We start from the raw sequence: 24604 nt of genomic DNA, 5'->3' as shown, positions 1-24604 counted from the left end.
TTCACACAGCATTTATGACATAAAGAATGTGTGCATTGGGAACCTAAAAAGTGATGAGTGTCGCTCCTGCGTTCCAGAGCCACAAGTTTCCAATCTAGTGGGAGAGACAGGCATATCAACAAGCACTTAGAGCTATGGCCAGCATTTCTTGGGGAGGTCAAGGAAGGCTTCCTGGGACTTAAAGAAAGTACAATCATTCAAGCAAAAAAAAACAGTGTTCTAGGCAAATGGATCAGTATTGTGTAAGAGTCTACAAAGAGCCTGAAATGTTCAGGATACTTGAGTATGCCTGGAACACAAAGTAGATTTTCAGAAAGGAGATAAGGCCTTTGAAGGAGCTGCAAGGGTCAGGCACACGTGCCAGCCTTCTTGTTTTCTATCAAGTAGGCCTTCAGTTCTTCTCAACACAGCACTCCAGGGCAGCCACTTATATGAAGGCGTTTTCCCAGTCTGTGTATATCTCATGCTAATGAGTTTAAACTCCTGTAGACCAGCAGCTGCTGATCAGAGATACCCAGGAACATGGTTTGAGATGCATTTTCATTTTTGAGTTTGGTAATTGGTTCATGGGTATTCATTATATGTATTGTGATTTATAATTTACATATACTGCTCACAAAAATTAGGGGATATTTCAAATAATATGAAGCAATAAAAAAAGCATTTGATTTTTCTTAAACAACAGCAGAAAAGCAAACAACACGTCAAGAGTTGTTTGATTATGCAAATGAGATGCAAAACCAACTTTTATTTCATTACTGAAAATGCATTCTACGGAAGGCTGAAAGTACTGGAGTATCTGCACGTTCCCTGATCCCCTAATTTTTGTGAGCAGTGTATATGTTTTGGACATATAAAGTATTATATTCTAAGAAATAGAGGATAAAGTAAAATACCTGGGAGCTTTTTCACAGCTCTCCTATCTACATAGGTGTAAATAAGGGTTGCATTATGGATACTGATGCAAACACGACACACTTTAACAGTCTTTTTAGAATCGCAGCATTGGAGCACTATATTTTTAGCAACTGTCCTTAAAACAATGATTTTTTTTATATAAGACTTTACATTACCATTTATATAGTTAGAATTTATGGTAGGCTTTTGCCTTCTGAGCATGGTCTTCTGACTTCCTTTTTTGACTCACTTAATGTAATTTACTTGGTAAAATAATAGAACTGAACCTCCTATAACCAAGGTCTTCTGTCCAGTGCTTTGGATTTCCCCCGATACATATAAGGGACAGGGTCAGGGCAGGTTCAGTAGTTGAAGTAGCCCTGGGATTAGCCAGTGCACTGAGGAGCAGCTGCTTTTTCTTTTTCTTTTCTTTCTTTTTTTTTAGGTGAGAGGAAGGGAGATAGGCAGACTCTTGCATGCCTCCTGACTGGTGTGCACCTGGCAACCCCTGTCTGGGGCTGTTATTTTCTAAGTACTGAGCTATTTTTAGCACGTAAGGCTGATGCACTTGGACCAACCAAGCCATTCTCAGTGCCTGGTGCCATGCTTTAACCAGTCGAGCCACTGGCTGTGGGAGGAAGAAAGGGACAGAAGTGGGAGAGAGAAGGGGAGAGAAAGAGATGGTCACTTCTGTGTTCCCTGATCGGGAATTGAACCCAGGACATCCATAGGCTGGGCTGATGCTCTATCTACTGAACCACCAGCCAGGGCCTCCAGCAGGTGGCAGAAAGGCACAGTATTGGGGAGGAACCTTGAATTCAGGGGTCCTACATCTGGTGTACCCCTCAGCAAAAAAGCCTTTTATTATTTGGCTCTTTGTATAGTAATGTTTTAAGCATTGTGCTTTTTCCTTAGGATAAATTCTATCTTATCTCCAGTTTAGATCTATCCTTTTAACCTTTAATTTTTACTGTGTGCACTTGAGATTACTTTGAATTGGCATATTGCTGGTGACTATAGTTCGTGTAAATGGAATCATACAATGTGACCTTTTTATCTTCCTTTGTTCATTTAGCATAATATTTTTGAGTTTTATCCATGTTATAACATGTATCAGTACTCTGTTCCTTTTCATGGACAAATAATGTTCCATTGTATATATATACCACATTTTGTTTATTCATCATTTGATGGACATTTAGTTTGATTCTAATTTTTAGCTCTTATGAATAATACTGCTATGAACATTTGTATATGAATTTTTGTGTGGGCATATGTTCTTCTAGGATGGATGGCTAGATCATATGGTAACTTATATTTAACCTCTCAAGAAACTGCCAAATGGTTTTTCACAGTGGCTGCATCATTTTATATTCCCATGAGGCCCCCCTTTTTAAATTATTTTTTATCTTTCCGAATTTCTTGACAATGCATGTATATTATTTATTTTTAATATTATGAACAATTAGGGAAATCTTGCCTTTTGTGACATGGATGGACCTTGAGGGCATTATGCTAAGTGAAGTAAGTCAGAGAAAGATAAACACTGTATGAACTTACTTACACATGGAATCCTAAAAACAAAAAACTCATAGTTTCAGAGAATAGATTGGTGGTGCCAGAAGCAGGGGCTGGGGATTAAGGTATATGGTGTAGGGCAGGGGTCCCCAAACTACGGCCCGTGGGCCACATGCGGCCCCCTGAGGCCATTTATCCGGCCCCCACCGCACTTCCGGAAGGGGCACCTCTTCCATTAGTGGTCAGTGATGCATCCTGTGCTCCTGGAGTACTGTATGTGGCGGCGCCGCAAAGCACGGGGTCGCTCACGTACAGTACTACTTCCAGTGACGCAGGACGCATGCGTCATGGCTCTGGAAGCGCGTCATATCACTTATTACGGCTAGCAGTGACAAATATGGAACCGGACATTGACCGTCTCATTAGCCAAAAGCAGGCCATAGTTCCCATTGAAATACTGGTCAGTTTGTTGATTTAAATTTACTTGTTCTTTATTTTAAATATTGTATTTGTTCCCGTTTTTGTTTTTGTTTTTTAACTTTAAAATAAGATGTGTGCATAGGGATTTGTCCATAGTTTTTTTTATAGTCCAGCCCTCCAGTGGTCTGAGGGACAGTGAACTGGCCCCCTGTGTAAAAAGTTTGGGTACCCCTGGTGTAGGGTATAAAAAGGTACAAACTTCCAGTTATAAAATAAGTAAGTTATGAGGATATCATGTACAGCATGATGACTATAATTCACAATACTGTATTGTATGGTATTTGAGACTTCCTAACAGAGATCTTAAAGGTTCTCATCACAAGAAAAAAAATTACAGCTATGTATGGTGGTGGATATTCACTAGACTTACTTCAGTGATCTTTCACAAATACATATGAATATCAATTATATCTCAAGAAGAAAGAAGTTTGGTAGGAGGTACCTCTGATGCAGAGAGTTAATTACTGCTCGGGATACTCGTTAGTCCACACAAGGCCCCTCTTTTATTTTAGTCCATTTTTTCTCTTTGTCTTTGATTTTCACTCCCAATTCTTTATTCCCACTATTGATACCTGCTTTAATCTGTTTCTTATATGACTGTTTTGTGTCCATGAGTATTTAATATATACACATAAATGATACTACACTATATTCCTTGTTTCTGCCTGCTGTAGGCAGTTACTGCTTGCTTACTCATCTTTCCAGTGCTGGATGGCTGCTTTGTGTCTGATTCACTGCTGTAAGGAATGTTGCGATGAGTATCCTAGTAACGTGTCTTTCACTGAACCTGTACATAACTCTTTCTGTGGTTTATTCCTAGAACTGGAATTTTTGGGACCAGGGAAATGCATACAGTGTCCAGGGAAATGGGACAGTTTCACCAAGTAGTGCCAGACTGCTTTTCAGAAAAGTTGCCTCATGTTAGATACTCACTAGTAGTACATGAGGGTGTTTCTTTTGCTGTGTCCCTACCAACTTTCAATATTATCTGTCTTTCTAATTTTTGCCATTAATGAATATAATGTGGTATCTCCTATTATTTTAGTTTGCATTTCTTGGATTAATATTTAAGTTAGGTATCTTGATAAATTTTCTTGTCATTTGGGTTTTCTCTTCCATGAACTGTCTCTTTATGCTTTTGCCCATGTTGGATTCTCTATTTTTAAATTTAATTTGCTTATTTTTTTATAATAATATGGCTATTAATGGATTTTGTTTGGCTTTATTACTGTAAATGCTATTTATTAATTATTTTTATCTTAAAAGGGAAAAAAGCTATAGAAATAACTTTCAAAATCATAATAAAGTTAACTTTTATTTTTAGTCCGGATGTCAGAGCATTCCTTCAAATGGACAGTCCAAAACATCAGTCAGATCCATCTGAAGATGAGGATGAAAGAAGTACTCAGAAGGTAGTAAGAGGGATTGTATTTTTTAACAGAAAAAATACCATTCCACAAAGATGAAATTATTGACATTAGGACATTTAGTTAAAATGAAGTTACTTTATCCATTGTAAATTTCCTATTCTGTAGAATACATAAAAATAAATGTGTATTCCTCTTACTGATCACTATTACAAAATTTGTAAATGAGTACTTTTTAAAATAAAAAGTAATACATGTTAATTTAAAAAAGTTTTGAAATAGTAAGAAGGGGAAGTATTACCCATATTATCACCAACCAGACCTAGTAATTTTTTTATTTTTTTATTTTTTATTTTTTTGTGACAGAACAGAGAGAGACAGAAAGAGACAGACAGACTGGAAGGGAGAGAGATGAGAAGCATCAATTCTTTGTTGCAGCACCTTAGTTTCTCATTGATTGCTTTCTCATATGTTCTATGACTGGGGGCTACAGCAGACCGAGTGACCCCTTGCTCAAACCAGCGACCTTGGGCTCAACCTGGTGAGCCTTGCTCAAACCAGATGAGTCCTCTCTCAAGCCGGCGACCTTAGGGTTTCAAACCTGGATCCTCAGCATCCCAGTCCGACGCTCCATCCACTGTGCCACTGGTCAGGCAAAACATCAGTACTTAGTAATTTTTAACACTGTATATAGTGTATACAGTTTGGTATTCTGTTTTCTTCACTTTACATCTTATGGGGTTTTTTTGGTAACTGTATGTCTTCATCACCATCACTATACTTGAATAGGTTATTTTTATCTTTAAAAATAAATTGTGATAAATACATGAAAATCAGAGGTGTTGGGTTGTTGTTTTTATAATGTCTTTTAATTATGTCATGGTTCTGTTTCTTTTTTTTTTTTTTTCTTTTTTTTTGTGACAGAGACAGAGAGAGGGACAGATGGGGACAGACAGGAAGGGAGAGAGATGAGAAGCATCGATTCTTCGTTGTGGCACGTTAGTTGTTCATTGATTGCTTTCTTGTATGTGCCTTGACCAGGGGGCTACAGCAGACCGAGTGACCCCTTGTTCAAGCCAGTGACCTTGGGCTTCAAGCCAGCAACCTTGGGCTCAAGCCGGCAACCTTGAGGTTTTGAGCCTGGGTCCTCTATGTCCCAGTCTGACACTCTTATCTATTGCGCCACTGCCTCGTCAGGCACTGTTTCTTTTTTCTTTTTGTTTTTTAGTGAGAGGAGGGGAAGCAGAGAGACAGACTCCTGCATGCGCCTTGTCTGGGATCTACCTGGGAAGCCCACAAGGGAGCCTTGCTCTGCCTATTTGGGGCCCTTTCTCCGTTGCTCAGCAACTGAGCCATTTTTAGTGCCTGAGGCCAACTCACTCAAACCAATCAAGCCATGGCTGCCAGAAGGGAAGAGAGAAAAAGAGAAGGCTAGAGGGGTAGAGAAGCAGATGGTCACTTCTCTTGTGTGTCCTGACCAGGAATTGAACCTGAGGCATCCACACACCAGGCCCACACTCTACAACTGATCTAACTGGCCAGGGCCTGGTTTTGTTTCTGTAATTAAAAAGATAATACTATGAGTTGGAGTATTACTGTCCCACAGCTGAAATCATCATTAGAAAATAGATGTATTCCTCTTTCATGGGTGCTGGAAAGGAGCAATGCTTCTCTTGACGCCCCAGGAGGATTCTCAGTTAAGAAAACATGTATGACTTTTTCATCTCTGATGTGGTTGTTTCGGGGACAGTGTAAAAGAATGTTTTTGTTGTTCTTTGTTTTTTATGTGTGTGCAACTAATCAAAAGAGAAACTGAAAAACATCTATAACAAATAAGGTTTAAGAAAAGATAGTATCTATATAAAAAGCTCATACAAATGGATTTTTTAATTTTCTTTTTTTATTAAGATTTTATTTATTCATTTTAGAGAGGAGAGAGAGAGAGAGAGAGAGAATGGGAGAGGAGCCAGAAAGCATCAACTCCCATATATGCCTTGACCAGGAAAGCCCAGGGTTTCTAACCGGTGACCTCAGTGTTCCAGGTCGACACTTGATCCATTGTACCACCACAGGCCAGGCCAACTTGATTTTTTGAATGATATTTAAGGCCCCAGTAGATAAAAGAAAAAGGGACACAAAGAAATACTCTTTGTAAATAAATATATGGGAAAATGTTCAACCCTGATGCCAATAGGAAAGTAAATTTTAAAATCAGAGATTTTTTTCTCTTCCAAATTAACAAAAATATAAAGTAAATAAAATACTATAGAACTTCTCGAAAAGGTAAGGTACAGTGGCACCCTCAGGCATTACTAGTGTTGTTATCATTTTGTGCAAATCTTCTGGAAAGCAATTTGGCAATATGTATCAGACATGAAAATATTCATGTCACTTGGGATTTATAATGAAAAATTAGAATCTAGTTAAACTTTCATCAGTCAAATAGTATGTCTCTGTATATTGTATATTTAAAAAATATTTTTGAAGATGATATATTTTGTTTTGACATACTATTAAATGAAATTGTGATACAATATTTTATATGCATATTCACACAGTGTGATTACAGTTTTTAAAAGTCATGCAAAGACCATATAAAATAACAAATATTTACAAAATTATCTATTGGTAAAGTTATGGATTTTTTTTTAAAATAGTCTTCCTAGTACTTTCCATATTTTTCAATTGTGAGTATATATTTTTAATTGAAAAAGGTGGAACTATTCAAAAATATTTTAAAGGATAAAAATTTGTATAACCATGACTTTCCATATGTTTTGCTTGCTACTCACGTTGAGAATATGTAGGTTTAGAGAATGTCTTGCCTTACTGTAAGAGACAACTGGTTGTGAAAGACCAAACCGAGAGAGATTCCTGGCTCCTGTTCTGTCAGTGTTAGCTTTAGATCTGAATTTTGTTTCTTTTTTCATCCATAAAATCTGAAACAGACTAAGATTTACCCTTGCAGTTTTAAAATACTGATAAAAGAATCTCTTCAAAAAGGGGGAAGAACTGTACTTCTTATACTTGTAATGTTTTATTCGTAACTTTTAAGTGGTGACTAACTGAAGTTAACAGCCAGAAAATATCTTAGAAGGCATATGGATCTATGCCTTACTTATAGAGAGAAAAATGGAGGTCAAGAGAAGTTAAGAAACTTATGTTCTTGATTAGTGTTCACTCTGTTAATAAATTATACTTTACCCTCAGTTTAGTAATTAGAAATAATCTTTAAAAATAGTAGAGTTCTAAGTTTTCTCATTGTATACCCCATTAATTTTCATTATTATTTCAGAAATGTGCTCCATTGGAAAATTATTGTCAAATAATAAAATCTTTTACTACATCTTAATGTAATTCAGGGGACAAGTTGTCCATGTTATTGTTTAATCCACGCTTACTGAATTCACTTCCCTCCTCTATGTAGAAAAGTTTATTGAATGGAAACGCTATCCAGTTCTCTGCACATTCTTTTATTTTTTTAATTAAGTGAGAGACGGGGAGACAGAGAGACAGACTCCCACTTGAGCCCCAACCGGGATCCACCTGGCAAGCCCCAACCAGCTGGGTCAGCTCTGTTGCTTGGCAACACAAACTATTTTAGCAGCTGACACTGAGGCCATGGAGCCATCCTCAGCGCCCAGGGCCAATTTGCTCAAACCATTCAAGCTATGGCTGCGGGATGGGAAAAGAGAAAGAAAGATGGGTGGGGGGAGCAGGTGGTCACTTCTCCTGTGTGCCCTTACTGGGAATTGAACCTGAACTTCTACACACCAGGCTGATGCCGTACCGCTGAGCCAACTAGCCAGGGCCTCTGCACATTCATTAAAAAAATAAGTGTATTGAAATTACAGTTTGGATTACATTATCATAGTCTATGGAACACTATAATATTTAGACATTATCAGAATACTGGTATATTTAAGCAAACTAAACATACACAGTGCCATATGTCAACTCAATAAAATTGGGGGAAAAGATTACTTTGTTACAGGTGTGCCAGAATGAGAGTAATTCTCATTTAATGAACTTTTTTTTTTTTTAATGTCTGTGTTTTGGGGGTTGAAAATTTATTACAGAATGATTTTTTATGTAAAGGTATAATTAGGAAATAAATTTGATTTATAACTAAAAACTGGTGCCAATGTTGTTTCATAAGAAATATTTATATTAAAAATATTCATTGACCATGGAAGCTCCAATATGAGTATTATGTTTTTTTCCCACTTCAACAGCTACACTCTACCTCACAGAACATCAACCTGGGACCATCTGGAAATCCTCAGTAGGTTTTATTTGTGTCAAACAATCCTTTAAATTTTAGGAGGATCTTTTTTTGTGAATGTACAGATATAATTATACCAGTGTAATTGGCAACCTGTGATATAACCATAGTTACAGTGAATATAATACTGTCCTATGCTTGCCTAATTAATGCTCTAGCTTTGCATTGCTTTAGTGGAGCTCTGAGGTGTTTTATTGATCAGGTTCTGCTGTTTTGCGTGTGTGTGTGTGTGTGTAAAATCAGTAGACTGTATTTCCCAGGGGACCCTAAGTCCTGGGAGGTACTTGGGAAGTGTTCTGACAGAATCATCCATGCAGGCCTAGTTGATATTCTCATAGTGTTCAGTGTCATTGGTACAACCCTAGTTTTTAGCCAGCTTGTTCCAGAGTAGTCATGATACACATTAGCTTATTAAAGGCTATTAAATGTTCTTTATGCAGTTTCTCACATAGTCTCATATTTAATTGACCCAAGGGGAAACATTTGGGGAAACATCAGGAGAGGTAAATACAGACTTTATCTTGAGTGTCCATTCTAGCAATTTATTGAGAGTGAGTGCCTAGAATACTGAATACAAAGGATTCTGAGGCCACTACTTAGCTCAGTTTGAGGAGTGTCCTGACAGATTAGTGATGTCTGCCTGGGTTAAAGAAGGAGTGTTGCTATCCTTACTTATAATTATTTTTACAGCCTTATTGGACGAATTCTAAAGTGTTCTATCTTTTATCCCAGGATACTACGCTTCCCTCACCCTTTTGGTCCACTTAAACAGTGAGTATAGACAGATAAGAAACATGGTCCAACGACTGGGTCATGGGACACTTCAGCATTATAGTAAAGGTCAGGGAGGAACCAGTAAAGGAGACAGACCATAGAAAGAGTAAATGGTAAGGTAGGAGGAAAACGAATGTAGTGTCACACAATCAGGTGAAGAAAGTTTCTCAAGGAAAGAGTAGTTAACTCTTAATATTGCCAATAGGGCATGGAATATGAAGGAACCACTGGGGACCGTTACGAGCTGTTTTCATGACAGGAAAGAGTTCAAGAGAACTAGAGAAGAGGACAGAAGGTGTAGACAATGAGTTTAGACATCTTACTGGATGAGTTTTGCTACAAAGGAAAGCAAAGAAATGGGATGCTAACTGAAAGAGGAAGTTTGATTTTGAGCCTTTTTTCTGTCATCATGGCATTGAGTTGGTCGGGCAGCACAAAAACAGAAATTATCTTTCAATTAGGGTTAATCACCAGTAGTTAACAGTGGATCCTTAGTTAGTATGTTTACCACTAGGGATTTGTGTGTTTTTTCACTCTGATATTTATTTTAAAAACTATTTCAATATCTCAGCATATCACTAAAGAACAAGATTACTAGTCCAAAGAGCACGTTCTTGAAGAAGAAAAACATCTAAGCTTAGTTAAGTATTTATCTCCCTAACCTTCACCTGTTATTATTTAACCTAGACATGGTGTTACTCTCATGTTTGAATTGACTGTTTCTTTCCAATAATCAATGGAAGGAAATTTAGAATCTAAATGGAATCACTCTCATCCTTAGTGCAACTTGGGAATTTGGACTGTGTTGAAAGAAACAGCTTTTCTGGCTGCTTACGCTAACTTTCTGCTGCCCTGTCCTTTTGCTACATACAGCCGAAATAAAGGGGCAATCTTAGTGTCCCACTGGCTTCTCTGCTCCTGACTTTCCTACATTACCGTCTACCAGAATAAGCGGAGAGTTGTTTATCTAGTATGTATAATAAATGCTATATATACAAAACACTATGATGACTTTTTCTCCATCAGAAACTTTTCTTAGTGACTTGACTAGATATTTCAGCTATTAACTTTCTTTTCACAAGAATTACTAAACTATAGAGTCGTTGGAAAGTATTACTAACTTACAGAGTTCCTCAGTTTCTTCACTAACAATATTGGCTAGATTTATAGTTAATAAAATTGGTTTAGATAGAAGGTTCATTGAGTTCAAAACTATATATATCATTTTCTTCCAGTGAGGCTATTATTGAATTTTCTCTTAAGCACAACTTGACAAGGCTTAAAGTTATAAAATCTTATCAAAAAGTAGATATTATTACTGTTTATTATTATCTTTTTTGTATTAAAAATAAGTTACTACCATTGTGAAAGCTGAAACCATCATGCTGAAGTGTTTTATACCCAACATTTACTTATTAAAGATTGTGCTAAGAAATGTTTAGAAGTTAATGTTTGTCCAATTTCTAGGAGGCTAATTACTGTTGTTCATTTATTTCAGTGCTAAACCAACAGACTTTGATTTCTTAAAAGTTATTGGAAAAGGCAGCTTTGGCAAGGTAAGAATGTTTTCATTTTCTCATTCAGTAAATAAGTACTTAAGGAATGCATGCTTTATACATGCCAGGCCACAGAGCTTATTGGTATGCAGTATATGGAGTTAAGATCCTTGCTCTTCCTTCAAAGTACTGACAGAATAATTAAGGAGATAGGCATCTTAAATTCTAACATAAAATTCATTTGTTCAGAAGTATTTGTTGAATGCCTACTACGTGCCAAGCACCATTCTGGGCCCTGTTTAGATAATACTGAACAAAACTAACATAGCTACTGTCTTTGTGATGCTTACAACCTAGTAGGGGAAATAGTCAATTAAAAATATGCAGTCAAGCCTGCTGGTGGTGGTACGGTGGATAGAGTATAGTCCTGGGATGCTGAGGTTCCAGATTCGAGAACCTGAGGTTGCTGGCTTGAGCACAGGCTCACCAGCTTGAGTGTAGGGTCACTGTCTTGGCTTAAGCCCCCCGGATCAAGGCACGTATAACAAGCAATCAGTGAACAACTAAAGTGATGCAGCTATGATTTGATGCTTCTCATCTCTCTCCCCTTCTGTCTCTTCTCTCTCTAAAAAAAAAATGCAGTCAAATAACTAATTGTAAGTGGTAACGAGGCTGTGAAGGAATTGAAGAAGTGACAGAAAACTGTAGGTATTGGGGGGGATCCTTACTTAGATGGGTGGGTCAGTGATTGCTGCTTTGAAGAGGTGCTGTTTAAGCTGAGGCCAAAAGACAGCAGTGAGCAGCTGTGTAAATAATAGTGGGAGAAGAAAGGCCTATGGGAAGCCCTGTTTCTCCTCAACAGTGAGTGTCAGTGAATCACTTACCTTGACAGTGTGACCATGCCAGGGAAGGGGAAGCACTTGTGGCCAAAAGTGTCACAGATGGTATTATCAGAACCATCAAATATATTTAAGTACTTCAATCTGCAATAAAAACAAATGTGCATTATTTAATTATAGTTCGCTATATTCATAGCTTTCTGTATCTCTGGCTTGTTTTCTCGGTTTTCTAGATACTAGAAAGAAGTCAAGGATAGGCAACTCTATCTATATGATTCTAATTATGTAAGATTTGAAAATGACAAAAATTAGCTATGTTATCGCAAGTTGAGGTGGTAGTTACGTTTGAGGAAGATGGTGATGAGTAGTTTCTGGAATGGGGCAAAAACTACCCAAAATAGTTATCTTTTAACCTGGATAGTGGTTATATAATGTATTCATTTTGTAGTGTACTGAACTGTAATGATTTGTGTTTTTTTATTTACGTTATATTTAATAAAAATTTAAAATCTTGCAAAAATGACCAAAAAACCCACAAAATACAGTAAAAAAAAGAAAAGTAGAATACACAGAAAGAAAATCATAAAAATGCAAATTCATAATATGTTTGAAGAATAGAAAGAGATATATGATGAACCAGATGACAGTTCGGCATTTATTCTAAACTTATCTCCAGTGAGTGGTCCTGGTTTCACTCTCCATTTGCACATTTGTTTCTTAACCATCTGTCTGTTCACCAGATCTACCAGTCTAATGGGAGAAAATGCCTACGTGATTCTTTTGAGTTGTTACCTCAGATGTACTTAAAGATGAACCAGTCAAAATAGAGAAGGAAAAGTCAGGCAGGTGTGAGGTGTTGAGAAAGGAAAAGTGTAAGAAGGAAAGAATGGTCTAAGTATTCAATTATTACAGAAAACAAAAGAATGGGGCATAAGAAAAAGGCCAACAGTGAGCACAGGACCTTTTTACCCTGAAGGTGTTTTGACTCTATGTTTATAAATAACAAAACATTTTTGTCAAATTAATAGACTCTATTTTTTAGAACATTTTTAGATTTACAGACAAACTGAGTAAAGAAAAAATACAGAAAGTTCAGAGAATTCCCAGTTCACACCACACGGTTTGCCCTTTTATTAGCATCTTATGTTAGTATGGTACATTTATTCTAATTAATGAACCAATATTGATGCATTATTTATTATTTAGACTCATTAGATTATTAGTTCATTATTTATTTAGATTTTTTTTCATTTTTACCTAATGTCCTTTTTCTCTTCCGGGATCTCAGCCACCACACCACATCACATTTAGTTGTATGTCTTCAGTTCCTGTTAGCTATGACAGTTTCTCAGACTTTCCTTGTTGTTGTTTTTTTTTTAATTTAATTTATTGGCGTGACATTGGTTAATAATTTTCAGGTGTACCATTCTATAATATATCATCTGTACAATGTACTATGCATTGACCACCCCAGATCAAGTCTGCTTCCATCACCATTTATCCCCCTTTTACCCTCTTCTACCTCCCCCACCCCCTTTTCATCCCATAATCACCGTTCTGTGTCTGTGAGCCTTTTCTCCTTTGCTTAATTCTTTCACCTTTTTCACCTAGTCCCAAATCCTCTTCCCCTCTGACAGTTGTCATTCTGTTTTCTCTATGAGTCTGTTTCTATTTTGCTTATTATTTTGTTCACTAGATTTTACATATAAATGAAGTCATATACTTTCCTTGTTTTTGAGGACCTTTATGGTTTTGAGAAGTACTGGTTAGGTATGTTGCAAGAGGTCCCTTTGTTGGACTGTGTCTGAGATTTTTCTCATGATTAGACGGGGGTTATAGGTTTTGGTGAGGAAGACCGCAGATGTGCTAGAAAGTAAGAGCCAGCAACATCACTGTTGTGTCTGATCATCTCAGAAAGCTTTGGAATGTATCATTTAATAGTTTCACAACTGTGGGACATCTTGAATCCCTTAAAATTACTTGCAAAACCTTGAGTATATGTCTACCTTTTTTCTGAGGCAAAATCCTAAGTTTCTTCAGATCATTGCAACTTCAGGCACCCAGCCATTATAGAAACTCAGCTACCCATGGTACTTCTTCCTCTGAACTCTTCTGTATTTGAAACCTGTAAGAGAAACCTAAAAGTAAAAAAACAAACAAACTCATTTTGATCACCTAGAAACCATTTTCTTCTTTTTATGTAGCTATGAATTTATAGCCTCAATATTTTCTAAGGCCACTTTTCAGGACTCACACCTGGCACACAACACACAGGCACAAAGGTCTCAAGCTGTGTCGATTTTGGTACTTAAATTTAGTAAAAATCTCAAAAATAGGCACACAAAGAAATGGCACCTGGCTATTCAAATGATCAACATCCTTTTTTGTTTTATTAAAATACTTAAGAAAAAGTGGGTTTATAGAAATAAGTTTAATAGTTTTCAGTTTTCAAAACCAAAACATTATATTATGTAGGTCTCTTGTAGACTTTATTTTTAGAAAATATAAGTTTTGATTTATTGACAAATGAATTATTCCTATTAAAATATTGAAATTTCTAATAGTATGCACCATCTTTAATTACAACAGGTTCTTCTTGCAAAACGGAAACTGGATGGAAAATTTTATGCTGTCAAAGTATTACAGAAAAAAATTGTTCTCAACAGAAGAGAGGTGAAAGAGAAGAGCTGTGTTTCTCCTAAGCCCTTTTCTCAACAGAATTGTTTTGTGGTGTATAATACAAAGTTGATCCTTTTACCGTTTTGTTTTTTTTAACAGCAAAAACATATTATGGCTGAGCGTAATGTGCTCTTGAAAAATGTGAAACATCCATTTTTGGTTGGATTACATTATTCTTTTCAAACAACTGAAAAGCTTTATTTTGTTCTGGATTTTGTTAATGGAGGGGAGGTGAGTTTTGTAACTAGTTTTCTAATATTGATACTGTTTAGAAAAAATGAAGTCCAAGTTTTTCTTTCTTTGTATGTTTTTGGAAGAGTAGTCCAGCATCACCAGCCATTTGTTGAGTAGAAAATCAGTATTTAAGGTGCTGGCTAATAAGTTCAGTGGAAGATGTGGAGAAGGGTAATACACAAAGCTCTTCTTAAATCAGCTAATGATGTAGGTGGGAAGATTCATAAAAGAACCTCAGTGTGCAGCTACAGACTTCGTGGATAGTTGAGTCACTGTGCTGTATAGCAAGAATAATTTACTGAAACATTAGAACAAAACATGATTTGTAATTTAGATAATTATTGTTTCAGTAGTTGCATAAATGTTACTCTAGCCTGTCATTTTCTAAAATGTGCAAACTTAATTAGATGAGATGAACCTCTAATAAAGGGTTCTCTAGTGGAAGTCAGTTTGGACAGTGTTTCACGTTATATCTCATTGGTGATTAACAAGTTGTTTCTTGGTGATTCACAGTATATTTCAGCATGTAAAAAACCTTGAGTAGTTTGATCTTAAACAAAGCCAGGATTTCTTTAAAAAGATATATATATATATTTACTGCATAGTCCCCTTTTTTTGTTTGAACCAAATCTGTTAATAATATTCCCCAAAACTTAACCAAAGGGATATTGAAATACATTTTGGGAAATGCTGCTGTTAGAGTAATAATTATAGTAATAGTTAACATGTATTGAGTATACTTATAGGCCCAGCACTCTGGCTCTTTGTATGTATCATTTTATCTTCACAACAGTCTTATTATATAAAACAAACTGAGCACAGAGAAACTAAGTAACTTGTGCAAGTCTTGTAGTTAGTAAGTATTGAAGCTGGTAAGTATCTCGTAGTTAGTAAGTATTGAAGCTAGTAAGTATGTAAGCCAGGAATTGAACTCACACAGTCTGATTCCAGGGTCTAAGCAGCTGACCACCCCCTGTTCCTCTGCTTCTCAGTTCTCACACCATTCTGATTTGTATGATCTCTGACCTGTGAATTTCTCTAAAAATTATTTTAACTGACAGGTACATATTTTCATATCTTTACAAAAGGATCTTCCATCTCCCAGTCCCAGAGCAGAGAAAGGAGAAAAGAATACTTTGACCTAACTATAGTATATTTAACTGTAAAGGAACTAGAAGGAAGACCATTTCTATTTCGCAAACCTGAAAAATGATCAGACACACCCAGATCCTTTGGCAGGAAAATCATAAAAAGAGTCATTATCTAACACCCTACATCTATGTTGTAAACACCTTATAACTCCTCAGTATAGAAGCAAAGTTATGAATCTCCCAGGCACCCACATTGTTCCTACCTAGAAAGTTGTTACTTATTTTTTGTGTGTGTGAATTCTATAATAAGAATTTAATGAGGACCTGGTATTTTTTAATATTTTACATGCCTTATTTTTTTTTTTTAAGTAAGAGGAGGAAGGATAGAGAGACAGACTCCTGCATACGCCCCAATCGGAATCCACCAGACAAACCCTGTCTGGGGCCAATGCTTAAATCAACCAAGCTATCTTTAGCACCTGAGGCTGATACTCGGACCAGTCAAGCCACTGGCTATGAGAGGGGAAGAAGAGAATGAGGAGAGAGAGGGGAGAGAAGCATGTGGTTGCTTCTCATGTGTGGTGCTCTGACCAGACATTGAAGTTGAGACTTCCGCATGCTGGGCCGACACTCTTATCTACTGTGCCAGCTAGCCAGGGCCAACATTATTTCAATTAATCATCACAACTCTTTGAGATAAGCTCTTATACCCATATTATAGATAAGAAAGTTGAGGCTTAGAGAAGCTAAGTAACTTTCTCAATTTTAGAATGTTCTAGTAAGTGTTAGGCCCTGGATTTAACCTAAACATAAGTACCACTCTGTGTTTTTGAAATGCCATGGGAGGCATCTAACTTCAGATGAGATCCTACTGCAGGTGTCCTGCTTTGTCTGTGGTTTCCTTGAGCTGCTTTAAAACTTTGCTTCTGAGTCCTTTTCACACACTGACCACTCATCAACTTAGTGGCAAAAGAGGAAATAGGTGAGCTTGTCTTCTAAAAGACATGCTTGGCTGAGATAAGGGGGAGGGAGAAGAGAATGGAATAGAATGTTGGGGTGGGTAGAGGAGCAGTTGAATGGGGCAGTAGGTAGAAGAGGAATAAAAACAAGGAGGAAAAAATAGAGAGATGGAAGTAATGTAATTTCATTATGTGTTTTCTACTATTACTACTGTTATTTCCCCCTGATATTCATACTGACATGTGTTGTATATTATTGTATACTACTTCAGATCTGTTTTGGAGCCAGGTAGAGTATACACAAATAAGTTTTATGATACTGGGCCTGTAAACAAGTCAAAATCTAAGCCTTAGTTTCCTCATTAACTCCTACCTCAAGATAGTGGATGGATTAAATTCTGCAAGCATACAAAGTCCTTAGCACAGTGCCCTTGATTTAGTGATGGTCAGTGTTAGCTCATTACTGAATGGTCAGATTTTCATTGGGGGTAGTTTCATTGGTATTACGTAAATTGGACAGATGTGATCAGGAAATCATTAAAGACAACATTACAGTGGTATATGCTACAGCTAATAGAAACAGTGGCAAGGATAAAAAGGAAGACGTAGTTCAGAAATAATTAATGGATAAAAAGCAGAATTTATTCCTGGGTTGGATGCAGGGGCTAAGAGTGAAGTATTATCATCGGAGAGTTCTAGCCTCACTTATCTAATCTGTCAAGATCTGTTATAACTGAGTTTCACCCTCACCTTTCAGAAAAGATTAAGGAAAAAATTTTTGACAATCTTTGAAAATCAAAGAAGTTAAATGAATTGCACACATAAAGGAAAGAATCAGAACTTGAACCCAAATCTGATGAGTTGTAAAACTGACTCCCTTGTATATCTGTTGCCTCCCATGGCTTAGAGGGCTGGGTAGAAAGTGATATCTTTAAAGGGGGGATGCAGCAGGAGCAATCAGTCTGTAAGAGAAGACAAGTTGAATTTATTTTCTTATGAAATATTCATAAAGAACAATAGGTCCTTGCGGTAGAAGCTCCAAGCAGAGGTACGGACTGGGAATGTCCATGTGAGAGACATCAACATAGTGGTGGTGGTTAAAATTGTTGAAATGAATTAGGTTACCTGGACAGGGTATCCATAGAAAGAATAACAGTGGAGAAACCCAGGATAGAAACCTTGTTAATCTGCCCTCAGTGTAAGGCGCCAGAAAGGAGAGGAAATGGAACTCTCCAAGGTAGGAGATCTAGGGAGAGATCACTGTCTTAGAGGCCAAGGAACTTGGGAGTAGGTGGAGCAAATTTAACCCCGGTAGGTAACCTATTGAGTAAAGGATGGACAGGTCATAAGAAATAAATTCAGAATTAGGAAGTATAAGAAATGAACTGGAGAGTCCAGCTGCTGCTTAGCTCTAACCATTTGCTACCACATTGGAATTTAGGTTCTATGAGGCAGAGCTTCCTCCTCTTTTTTTTTAAAGAAGAAACCAAAATATGAGTTTTTACCAAAAACTTTGGTTTTTATGTTACCGATTAATTTAGATTTTTCTAAACCAATATTTGTCTCAAACAAATTATATCTATGTGTTATATTTGGTCTACCAGCCACTAGTTTCCAATCTCTGAATTGTGTTTGATGTATTTCCAAGGAAAGAACAGTCAAAATAGGTCCAGTAGGATAGTGTCACAACATGGCAATGTCAAGGTCATCGGTCTGTATTGATCTTTTCTGGAGTGGTGAGGACACTGCCCCATTGAGGACTGAGGGCTACATGGGAGCTGAGTAAGGTAGCGAGGGTAAAGACAGATGTGTGGCAACGGAGACTGGTTGCCAGGTTGGGGACACAGATACAGGAGAGTCACAGCTCTGTGCTTTCTTGCATTTTTTATCTCATGTTCAAAGTAACAAAAGCAAACTCTATTTTTGTATCTCTAGAATATATTTGTTCCACTCTATGTGTGAATGATCTTAATATTTTATTTTTCCATTTTACAGCTCTTTTTTCACTTACAAAGAGAACGGTCCTTTCCTGAACACAGAGCAAGGTTTTATGCTGCTGAAATCGCCAGTGCATTGGGTTACTTGCACTCCATCAAAATAGTGTACAGGTAAGTTTTTAAAATATTACTTGTAAAAATATCTTTTCATTATTTTATTTCGGCTAATATTCAGGTTTGCTTTTCTTTCCTTTTAATTTGATAGAGACTTGAAACCAGAAAATATCCTTTTGGACTCAGTAGTAAGTATTATCTTTTAAAAATCTACTAGTTCTCAATTTTTGTTGTTATGCTTAGTGGAAAAAAGTCAGCTTCAAAGGTTCCACACTGTGATCTCACTTTATATAACATTCTTTTTGTGTGTGTGTGTGTGTGTGGCAGAGACAGAGTCAGAGAGAGGGACAGATAGTGACAGACAGACAGGAAGGGAGAGAGATGAGAAACATCAATTCTTTGTTGTGGCTCCTTAGTTGTTCATTGACTGATTTCTTATATGTGCCTTGACCAGGGTGGGGTTGGGCTACAGCAGACCAACTGACCCCTTGCTCAAGCCAATGACCTTGGGCTCAAGCTGGTAGCCTTGCTCAAACCAGATGAGCCTGCGCTCAAGCTGGCGACCTCAGGGTCTCGCACCTGGGTCCTCCACATCCCAGTCCAATGTTCTATTCACTGCACCACCGCCTGGTCAGGCTATATAACATTCTTGAAGTGACAAAACTATAAAGATGGAGACCAGGTTAGTGGTTGCAAGGGCACAGGGACTGAAGGAATAGGGGAGTGTAAACATAAAGGGGTAGCACAAGGGATTCCCTTGCTTCTTTGGGGTGATGGGTAGTTTCTGTCTTGGTTGTGGTGGTAGGTACACAAATCTGCACCTCTCTGTTACATAGACTGACACATACTTGCACACACACAAATGCATGCATGTACAAAATGGTGAGTTAACCATATTGTAGCAATGCCAGTACCCCAATTTTGATGTTATGCTACAGCTTCATAAGCAGTCAGCATTGGGAGAAGCTGGGTAAGGGCTGCATGGAACTCGATTTACTTTTTTTTTTGTAATTTGTCCTTTTGAGTATAATTATTTCATAATAAAATGGTTTTTAAAATTGTTGATTTGTGTTCATGCATTTTTTTATCGTACTGCCCCTGTATTTCTTAGGGACATGTTGTCTTAACAGATTTTGGGCTTTGTAAAGAAGGAATTGCTATTTCTGACACCACAACAACATTTTGTGGGACACCAGAGGTAAGAAGTTTCTCATTTTACATTCACATAATCACGTATAAAATGCAGAAATGAATCACAAATTACATATTCAAAATTTGAAATCAGAAAAGTAGAATAAAAACTATCATTTCAGCTTCTGTCAGTTGGAAATATCTGATAATCATCCCTTCTGAACATTTAAAGTTTATTGATGGTTGGTATCTTGAACGTGATTTTGAGATACCACCAGATAATCTAAGATATAAATTATGCTTGTTTTTAATGTTAAAAATTTACGTTAGAATTCTTTAAGCATTTGAATATATTGCTAATACTTAAAAATCACAAATTAGTGATAAAAATGTCCTAAAATTGTAGTTGTTTGCACAAGTCTGAATATATTAAAAACCATTAAATTGCACACTTTAAATGGGTGAATTGCATGGTTTGTGGACACCTTAATAAAGCTCATTTTAAAAAATAAGCTAACATATATACAAAAGATTGACATTGCCTATGTTTAGGTAGCAGCTTTTTGGTTTTTATTATATTTTACTATTTTTCTGTATGGTTAAGATACTTCTAATAGAATTGAGTGTTTATTTAACAGAATAAAATAAAACAGTAGATATGGAGGGAAATTTACAAATCATAATTAATCTAAACATCCCATTCTCTAATCATTTTAGCTAGCAGACATGTACATATCTTTCTATTTAAGACAATAATAATAATAATCCTTATAATTTATGTTAAAGCCTTTTTATTTTCTCTCTCTTTTACACACACACATTTGGTTTATTTTAAACTTTCCTAATGTTAATATATTTATAGTGATCTTAGGTGCCAAGTAGTACTTTATTATTATAGAGTAATAGCAAATATTGTTGAAAATGTGTGATAAAATGGCTCACATGAGACTTATAATCAAGATCAATGTACAGAGATGTATAGTAGAATTGGGCACCTGAAACCTTTAAAATTATGTTAACCAGTGTCATGCCAATAAAATGTAATCAAAATAAAAGATCAGAAACTTAATTAAAAGAACCTGTAAATAATACTTACTTTAAAATGTGTTTTTCTTCCTTTCTTTAATCTAACCCTAGTTCTTATGTACATTTGTAGCCATTAGATTTTGGTTTATGTCTGAAGAAACATTTTTTGTGAATGTACATTGATTTCATAATTCAAATATTTTTTGTTTTATGATTTTTCGAGAGAGGGGGAGAGAGACAGGAAGGGAGAGAGAGTGAGAAGCATCAACTTGTAGTTGCTTCACTTTCAGTTCATTAATTGCTTCTTCATATGTGCCTTGACTGGAGGGCTCAAGCTGAGCCTGTGACCCCTTGCTCAAGCCAGTGACTTGGGCTCAAGCCAGCAACCGTGGGCTACAGGCCAGTGACCTTTGGCCTCAAGCCAGTGACCATAGGATTATATCGGTGATCCCATTCTCAAGCCAGCAACCCTGTGCTCAAGCCGATGAGCCTACACTCAATGGGCGACCTCAGGGTTTCGAACCTGGGACCTCAGTGTTCCAGGTTGATACTCTATCTGCTGTGCCATTGGTCAGGCAAAATCTTTTTTTTATTGATTTTGGAGAGACAGAGAGGAAGGGAGAGAGACAGAAAGGAACATTCATTTAGTGTTCTACTAAGTTGTACATTCACTGGTTGCTTCCCATATGTATCCTGACCAGGGATTGAACCTGCAACCTTGGCATTTTGGGACAATGCTCTGACTGAGTTAACAGGCCAGGGTCAACAAAATATTTCAAGCTTGTAGTTTTTAGAAAGGAAACAAAGGGTTTTTTTGTTTGTTTTTTGTTTTTGTCATTTAAGTTTAAGTGTGACCATGAATTATTAAACCCTTTTAATTTATTTTGCTATTTTTTTGGAGCATATAAAAAGCTTAAATAATTATTTCCTTATTTCATATGAGAAGAGAAAATATATATTTTGGAATCTAAAATTCAAATTTAGCATTTTATATTTGTGAAATGGTGATGAGTTTGAGTATTTTACAAGTTAAAATGTAAATAGCTGTCTAATAACTTAAATAACATTTCTAACATGTTAGAGAATTACAACTCTAATTTCCTAAGAAGAATGCAGTTCATTCTTTTTTTTCTTTCATTGTAAAGAAAAAATGAATTATAGTTGCCACCTTAGGAATTTTGCCGGAGAAATAATTCTGAGTAATGACCAGAAGAATTTCTAAAATAAGTTAATCTTGTAAAAGACTCCCCCTCACACACAAAAAGCCTACTTTACCTACTTTGTACTACAGATTCTATATTCACTCCCCTCTTCTGTTTGTCTTAACTGCATCACAGTTTCTGTTGGGAAATGTTTGAATATATGTGTTTTAAAAAATGACCCAATGTAGGCCCTGGCCTGTTGGCTCAGTGGTAGAGCGTCAGCCTGGAGTGCAGAAGTCCCAGGTTCGATTCCTGGCCAGGGCACACAGGAGAAGCGCCCATCTGCTTCTCCACCCCTCCCCCTCTCCTTCCTCTCTGCCTCTCTCTTCCCCTCCCGTGGCTGCAACAGAGCGACGCCCCGGAGGGGCAGAGCATTGTCCCCTGGTGGGCAGAGCATTGTCCCCTGGTGGGCAGAGCATCACTGCTGGTGGGCCTGCCTGGTGGATCCTGTCGGGCGCATGCGGGAGTCTGTCTGTCTCTCCCCGTTTCCAGCTTCAGAAAAATACAAAAAAAAAAAAAAAGACCCAATGTATTCTGAAGAACTGGTATAATGAAAATAATCAACCAGTTGAAAATCTAGATGTTTTTAGTGTGATAGTAACACCTAAAATTTGTTAAATTTCTCAGTTATTCCTAAATTTTGTCTTGTTTATTGAGTTGCTCTAATATTCAATCTTGTCTGTAGTACCTTGCACCTGAAGTAATCAGGAAGCAACCCTATGACAATACTGTAGATTGGTGGTGCCTTGGCGCTGTTCTCTATGAAATGCTATATGGATTGGTATGTATTTCTCCTCTTTCTTTATTTTTCTAATATATTATATTTGATTTGCATCTTCTCTTTTCTCTCTTTTAATAATCTTGTGGACACTTAGATAACACTAAGAGAGCAGTAATAACCTGGTAAAAATCCAAAACCATGTATGCACAAAAAGAAAAATCTTTCATTTTGTAACTAGTTTTGTAATAGAACTTTTCTCTGTGATACTAATTACTATCAGTTATTCTCATCCCTCCTGCATTTTTTTAGAAATAGACACATAGTCTTAGCATTAAAATTATCCACTTTCATTCAGTTTACCTCAGTCATTATTCTGCCTAATTTCAAAAAGATGGAAGGGAAAAATATGTTTGTATTTATGTGTTTTGGGTTTTGCCTTGTATTTTGTTTTCACGGGATTTAATTAATATGCTGGTGCTTCTCTTTTTCCATCACTGGGAACCCTCTTTTCCATTCACCATATACTATATAACCAGTCTTAAGATTTCATTTTTAAAAGGTGATGTTTACTATGTACTACTATTTCCCCAGTTTTTATTAATTAAAGATACATAAGGCCAGCCAGAACTTCTGATTAACATGAGTACATTTGTTTACTATGTTAAGCTAATATTCTAGCCCAGGGGTCCCCAAACTTTTTACACAGGGGGCCAGTTCACTGTCCCTCAGACTGTTGGAGGGCCGGACTATAAAAAAAACTATGAACAAATCCCTATGCACACTGCACATACCTTATTTTAAAGTAAAAAAATAAAACGAGAACAAATACAATATTTAAAATAAAGAACAAGTAAATTTAAATCAACAAACTGACCAGTATTTCAATGGGAACTATGCTCCTCTCACTGACCACCAATGAAAGAAGTGCCCCTTCCAGAAGTGCAGCGGGGGGCGGGGGGGAGCAGATAAATGGCCTCAGGGGGCCGCATGCGGCCAGCGGGCTGTAGTTTGGGGACCCCTGCTCTAGCCAAAAGCAAACAATTTAGGCATTTTAGTTAGCTTATATATCCTTATAGGAATAGTATATGTTTTTGTTTAAACTTTTTGAAATATTCAAGATTTTTTCTAGGCTCCCTTTGTGGTCCCATGAGGATCTAGCAGCCTTAGGCTGGGAACAATCCTCTCACCCCCCCCTGGTGCTGCCCCTGCTAAGCTAAATACTACCCATCAGCTGAGACCTGAGCTGGTGCTTGTTATTTTCTTCAGCTTTTTATTCCCCTCCAAAAAAACGGGGGAGCTCTCAATACGTTTAGGAGTACTTCTCCCATGTTGCTAACTTTGAATGATAAGAGTCTCATGACCTCCAACACTGTCTGTTCTTGACCCTTGACCAAGATCCACTTGTCAAAAGGTCTAGTTTTCTAGTTATGCCAGTGCCTTAGAATTCCTGATTAACCACTGTATACCTTAATTTCTTTAAATGTTGGGTATTTTCCATCCTGATATTTCTGAATCCTTTGAATTTCTTTAGAGGACTTTGAAAGTTTAAAATATTTTCATTGTATATAAAATGTAGTTGATTCAGAAGGGAGCATTTGAAACATATACAGTGGTACCTTGACACAGGAGCATTTTAAAACACGAGCAATTTGAGAGACGAGCAGTCACTCATGGGATTTTTTACTTTAAGTTACGAGCAGATATATGAATCACGAGCTTTCACCACCTTTCTAGCTGGCCTCCACTAGATGGCCAGCTGAATGTTCTGTAAGGAAGGAAGAAACAAACTTCCATGGAAAGGTTTTTGTTGAAACGGCCTCTAAGTAAGTGAAAGTGAGGAAAGTGTGGCGAAAA

General features: G+C 36.9%; 1 protein-coding gene and 1 non-coding gene across 5 annotated transcripts in view; both read left to right on the top strand.

Moving 5' to 3' along the window:
• The window catches only part of SGK3 (serum/glucocorticoid regulated kinase family member 3), a 119324-nt gene that overhangs the window by 83080 nt on the left and 11640 nt on the right, over positions 1–24604 (top strand). For 3 of the 4 annotated variants that reach the window (XM_066378933.1, XM_066378935.1, XM_066378934.1), the window contains exons 6-15: positions 4220–4307; positions 8498–8547; positions 9280–9318; positions 10820–10877; positions 14246–14329; positions 14435–14566; positions 18615–18727; positions 18822–18858; positions 19782–19868; positions 22715–22810. In XM_066378933.1, coding sequence (XP_066235030.1) covers positions 4220–4307; positions 8498–8547; positions 9280–9318; positions 10820–10877; positions 14246–14329; positions 14435–14566; positions 18615–18727; positions 18822–18858; positions 19782–19868; positions 22715–22810 — 784 coding nt within the window. The remainder of the gene's footprint in view (positions 1–4219; positions 4308–8497; positions 8548–9279; positions 9319–10819; positions 10878–14245; positions 14330–14434; positions 14567–18614; positions 18728–18821; positions 18859–19781; positions 19869–22714; positions 22811–24604) is intronic. The other variant, XM_066378936.1, reaches the window with a different exon arrangement.
• On the top strand, positions 22218–22293 carry TRNAS-GGA (transfer RNA serine (anticodon GGA)). The gene has a single exon. It is a non-coding gene; the product is annotated as a tRNA-Ser (tRNA).

This window comes from Saccopteryx leptura, chromosome 3 (genome assembly GCF_036850995.1).
Source record: "Saccopteryx leptura isolate mSacLep1 chromosome 3, mSacLep1_pri_phased_curated, whole genome shotgun sequence".
In the NCBI taxonomy this organism is placed as follows: Eukaryota; Metazoa; Chordata; class Mammalia; order Chiroptera; family Emballonuridae; genus Saccopteryx; species Saccopteryx leptura.
The sequence above is the reverse complement of the archived record's forward strand: the minus strand, read 5'-3'. Positions and strand labels throughout refer to the sequence as shown.